The following is a 5,612-nucleotide window of genomic DNA, read 5'->3' on the forward strand; positions in this document are numbered from 1 at the left end:
CCCCTGCGGAGACCCGTGGGACTGAGCGGTGGAAACCCGTGGTGATCCCTCGGTTCCCCGTGAAGCCGGAGCGATGCCGGGTTTGGGAGCCGTGCCGGCCAGCAGTGCCGCAGTGATGCGCGGCCGCGGGATGCGGGTTGTTGGTAAATGACCTCCCTGGTATTTGCCTGTCACGAATCTCCAGGTCCCTTGTGTCAGTGTAACATACATGGTTTAGGCTGCAGGGTTTTATTTCTGAAGCTGCTATTTACGGGAGCGTTCCCTGAGCTTCGTTTCACTGTAGAAGGCTGGTGCGGGGGGAGAGTGGAAGAAAACACACACGGAAAGTACTCCCGAAGTTTTGAGGAGAGTTTGTGCGTGTTTGTAGAGTGGGAGCCAAAGCTCTAGCCGGGTACGTTGAGTCAAGCCTCCTCACTTGCTCTCTGGCATGAAGATGTGCCGTCCTTTGCCTCTGTCCTTCCCCCCTTCCTGGAAAAAAAAACGGAGTTCTGTCAGGCTTCTGGATGAAAAAAAACTTTCCCTGAGTATCTGAACTGCAGAATAAAGCACACAGCGTTTTAAGTGCTGTGGCTGGTGACAGCAGCTTGGTTTGAGGCATTAAAGAATTCAAAATTTCACCGGGTCGAGTAGAATTTCATCATATATTTGATATCACTTTCTGTGATTTGTAAGTGTCAGTATTTGACTCTTGTCACTTAGCATTTGAAAATAAAATTTTGTGTCAGATCCTATTGGATTTCTGACTTTAGGAAGTCTTAAAAAAATAATGATAAGTGTAAGAGACAGTATTTCAGAGCTGAATTATCATTTGGGGCTGTCCCCTGATCGATTTAATTTGGAAAAACAGCTGGAGTTCTTCCTTTGGTGCTCTCACCCTGCAGCTCACTTCTCTTTGCTTTAATGTACAGCTTTTGTATTCCAGTATCTTATTCCTTGTCTCCTGATTATGCTCTGAGGCTGGGAATCCAGGATTTTAGTAGTTTTCTGGGCATTTTACTAGAGACAGTCTCTTTTTTTTAGTGTTTCTTGAGCAGTAGTTCGAACAGGATCGTGTTCAGAGCCCTGCAGAAAACACCTCCTTGCACTGCTGATGCAGAATCCTCTGGTGTAAATAAATGGCTTTTGAGGTGTAGCTGTGCACAGACATCGGGTTTGTCCTGAAGAGCATCGTGTAAAACTTTTCCTTCACCCCAGACTGCAGCAGGTTTCAGCTGAACTTCCATTCTGCTGTTGGGAGTTGTTTCAAGTGTGGTGTAAAGAGCTGAACCCTGATAACGTTTTTCAGCTTTGCTGCTTTTCTGAGCTGAGAACTCTTGGGTTGAGTTTTCTCGTTGGAACTGTCCCCCGGAACGCTGATCGATGGCGATTGCCATCAGTTGATCAGCGATCAATTGAATTAAAGTCCTTTCTGTAGCGGGCAACGCTCCTGTTGTTCCTGTAAGCGGGACTTCACACCTCGCAGAGGAAGATCAGCAGAAACCTTTGTGCTCTCTTGGCGGTTTGTTTATTTATCAGTTTCACTGTTTCTCGCAGCCTGTTTTGGTGCTGCTCTGAGCCTTTCATGGGAGGGGAAGACAGAGGGAGAGGCAGAGTGCGGTTTAGCAGTACCGAAATGAATCGGTGTTTCTGTAGCACTGGAAATTTCTTTTCATTTTTGCTGTGGACTGCATTTCAGTTTGACAGTGCCCTGTTTACCTGGACACGGCTCCCTCTGCGGGGCTGCAAAGGGCTAATTTTCTTTTATAAAAAGCTGAAACTCCCTTCGGGGGTCTCTAAAGCAGAGCCCATCTGCCCGAGCCCCAGGGGAGCTGTGGGGATCCTGCCCCGGGGCTGGCTGCTCGTGGGGGCCATTCACACTCCCGGGGTCTCAGGGTGGTGGGGTCGTTTTGATTTTGGTTTCTGGACGCTGGGATCAGCTCAAGCACCGCCTGGCTCCTGTGCAGTTCGAAGCCCTTGGTTCACTGCTGTAGCTCAGCTATGGGTGAGCTGGTTTTGTTTCCTGAAATAAACGTTCTGCAGCTCAGGGCTGCCCGAGGTGCCGGGCAGGATTCGGTTTCACGTGTCGCTCGGGCAGCGGGTTCCTCTCCCCGGAGTCCCGCCGAGGAGCTGTGCAGAGGGACTCCCCAGATGAGTAAGGATTGCAAAAGTGAGATCCTGCTCTTGGCCTACGTTGACTTTTTACCCTCTGAGCAGACGTCAGGCTGCAAGGGCTGCGGTTTATCTCAGTAGGGAAAAATCAATGACTCACATTTCCACAGAAAGAAATGTAATTTCCAGTCTCATAGCAACTGTCCTTTCAACAGTTTCAAACCTTCTGTGACAAAATGTTTAACGCTCGCTGATCATCTTTTAATGCTCTAGGCTGGTCCACCCCCTCACCTAACCTGAAAGCTTGGGTTTTTTACATCTCTAAACCCCCCAGTACTGGAGGGGGGATGCTGGCAAGGCACACTGAACAGTTCCCTATAAAACCTCAGCAATGAGGGGAGCGTTGCTGGCTGTGTCACAGGGAGATGGAGGGAGTGGAACAGGGTTTACAGTTCAAACCTGGGTTCCTTCTGCTTTGATTTTGAATCCCTGGGGTTTTTTTTTTTACACCTTCAGATGTTTTCAAATAGGTTTGGCTGGTAGCTCAGGTGGAATCTTTTGGAAAATTGTTTTTAGTTGGAGGAAGATATTCTTTAGTAGAAATGCTTCATCTTGGTTTTCTTCCTAGATCTCATGACTCGGCTTTGTTTAGTTTCACGAAAACCCAGGAAATTCAGTAGATCCATTTGACAGCAAAGCTCAGCAGGGGGTAGGTCTGACCCAGCGCTGAGGGGCAGCTGGAGTGGGGGTGTTGGCAGGGGGAAAGGGGGCTCATACCCTGCTCCAGCCTGGGGCCTGGGCTGTGCTGGGCCGAGCCACGGGGCGAGTCGATGGCAGGGCTCCCAGCCAGCACCTCTGCCCCATCAGGAGGACAGGCCGGGTGTCCTGGGGGAGGGACAGGACGTGCTGCTGCTCCCTCGCAGCAAGCCACAGCAGAGGACCAAAAAATGGCCAGCTAGGACCAAAAGTGCTAAGCACCAAGATTCCCCTGGAAGCTGGGGCCTGTCTGCTGGTCAGAGTCACCATTAACTGAACACCTCGTCGCTTCTCTCGCAGCTGATTATGGAAGAGGGGCACAAGAGCAGCAGCAGCAGTTCCGTGACGCCGTCGCCAGCGCCGGCTGTACAAGGTACAACACTACAGGCAGCTCAGCTCTCTCATATTGCTCAACAGGTAAAGCCTGGGCCAAATCTCACCAAACATTTGAGGTAGTTAAGAGACATTTTTTTTTTTTCCGTGTGCTACAAACTAGATTCATTCTGGAGGTTTAGAGAAGAAAAAACAAAAGGAGGTTGAGGAAAATGGGCTTGGTTCTTGATGGACGACTCAGAATTGATAAAATGGCTTCTGCTCCAGAGACCAAACATGAATTTTTGGGTGCAAAAATGCAGCCCAGCATTTTTGTTCAGGGTTACATCCTTTGAAATCCTCACCGACCTGACAGGAGCTGCTTAGAAATGCACTGAGGACCTAATTCTCTTTTTTTTTTTGGTCAGAAAAAGTATTTACAGCTCCTTTTGTAGTAATGACAACCCTGGGTGCTCAGCACCATGGAAACACTTGGATTTTAGCCCAGCGTGAACATATTTCATGTAACAAATCATACAGAGCTGGAAATGTGACATGCTTACTACAAGGTGACGTCGCTTCCAGAGCTTTAACCTGAATCCCTCGTGACTCAGCCTCGGAAGGATCTCTGCCCAGGTGCAGCTTCCTCCCCCAGCCACCTCGGCCGTTGGGATTTTGATGCATGCTGTAGATAAGTGCATGAGGCAGAGGCAGGACCAGAGCTCAGCGAGTGCTCTGGGACTCTCTTATGAAGTTGCTGTGACTGAACACTGCACCGTCCCAGAGGGAAGTGAAATGGGAGTTTAGCTCTGTGAGTTTTAATGAGCCCTTCGTCTTTTCACGTCTTCCAGATGAATGGAATTAAGCAGTGAAGAAATTGGGTGAAGAAACTGGTTATTTCCTTACACATCTAGCTGTACAACGTGTGTAACTTGAACAGATTTTTAAGTGCAAAGGCTCGTGCGAGTTCAACATCAAAAATACAAATCTGTTGGAATGGAAAAAGTATTTTCTTGAGGAGTGGATGTAGCAATTAACTTTTTGCCAATTAAACCTAGATTCCAGCTACAACGTTTATTAAAAGTGATCATTTTAAAAACATGAAAGAACAGATGCTGCAATTATTTTTTTGGAAACTCTGCTCTTTGTTCCTCACCCCTGTCCAGAGCTTTCCTACCTGCTCCCCTTCACTTCCTTTCTGCTCTGGCAGCTTCTCCCACAGCCCTTGTGCCTTGAACTTTCCCAGTAGATTAATCAGTTTTTCCTGTACTGAACTCTTGTGATTTCTCCTCTGTGAGATCTTTGAACTATAGCCTCATAGTGGTTGCTTGAAAAAAAAAAACCTCAGTCCAAAACCACCAAATATGTACATTATTCATGCTGCCTTCCGCATTATTTCTGTGCTGTGAGTCTGATCTGCCCTGAGCCCTCGCTCTTGTGGATCATTCCATCTTGAGTTATAGTGCCCTAAACTCCTCTTAACTTCAGTGAGAGTGAAGGCTGCCTACTAGGCACTGTAATTTCTGCTCATCTAAGTCAAATACATTCTTAAAATGGAATAAAAACCCTTAAACAATAAACTGCCAGCAATGTGGGGCTCTATCTGTGCGTACAGATGGGTTCAGTGACAGCAGTCGTGCCCCCGTGGCCTCCCTGTTGTGATTCTGAGGAACTCTCTTCGTCGTGCTCCTCTCAGAACTGCTGGGAGTTGCACTGCAGCACTTTAATCCTCTGCACATAGTTCAGCATAGTTGATTTTCTCCCTAAAGAAGCAACTTTCAGCTGGTTTCGTATGCAGATACGCATCTCAAAAGTGTGCATTTTTAAAGGACACCTTCTGTGGCTTAATTAGACTTAAAAGAAGCTTCTGCTGATGCGTGTTCCCCACTAGTGTCCCTACATGTGTGTACACTTCCTGAGCTCTGTGCAACAAACGTTTTTGTTGATGACTCTTTGATCTCTTGTAGATGTCTCTACGAGGTCCCGCTCCCCTGACAGTTGTTCAGCTTCCTGGAGAGCAAGTCCAGGTCCAGGGAGTCATCCAGACAGCTCAGTCCTCCTCTGTGATCCACTCACCTCAGGTGCAAACAGTGCAGGTAACTACAAACGTCTGCCAAAAAAACAGGAGTCCAGGATTCTGTGTGGGAAAGGACTCGTAAGGGCTTGTCTGCCTGGGCAGAGCCTGAGCGAGCCAGGGACCCTGGTGGGGGTTACAACCTTCTGAGTGATTATTTAGGCTTGGAAATTTTTTATAGTGCTCAATTGTCTTTGGAGTTGAAATGCAACTATCTGACTTTATAAAGAGAACCAAAGCAACCCCCCACTCTTTAGCTGGTGCTGTTAAACAGGTGGCAGGTGTGTTTTAATACCTGGCCAAGGAGAGTGCAGAATAACCCAGTGAAGACAAGCAGGTGTCTGGAGAAGCTAAACCTGAGTGGCAGAGGATGGTGTGAGTG

The 5,612-nt window shown here is 47.9% G+C and overlaps 1 protein-coding gene across 1 annotated transcript in view; it reads left to right on the plus strand.

The window, feature by feature from the left end:
* Positions 1–3,150: 3,150 nt before the first annotated feature.
* Positions 3,151–5,612, plus strand: part of LOC103772361 (cyclic AMP-dependent transcription factor ATF-1-like) — a gene marked incomplete at its 3' end in the record, with an annotated part of 4,729 nt that continues 2,267 nt past the window's right edge. The window contains exons 1-2 of the mRNA XM_008939691.1: positions 3,151–3,261; positions 5,124–5,252. Coding sequence (XP_008937939.1) covers positions 3,151–3,261; positions 5,124–5,252 — 240 coding nt within the window. The remainder of the gene's footprint in view (positions 3,262–5,123; positions 5,253–5,612) is intronic.

This window comes from Merops nubicus, unplaced genomic scaffold (assembly GCF_000691845.1).
Source record: "Merops nubicus isolate BGI_N331 unplaced genomic scaffold, ASM69184v1 scaffold23464, whole genome shotgun sequence".
In the NCBI taxonomy this organism is placed as follows: domain Eukaryota; kingdom Metazoa; phylum Chordata; class Aves; order Coraciiformes; family Meropidae; genus Merops; species Merops nubicus.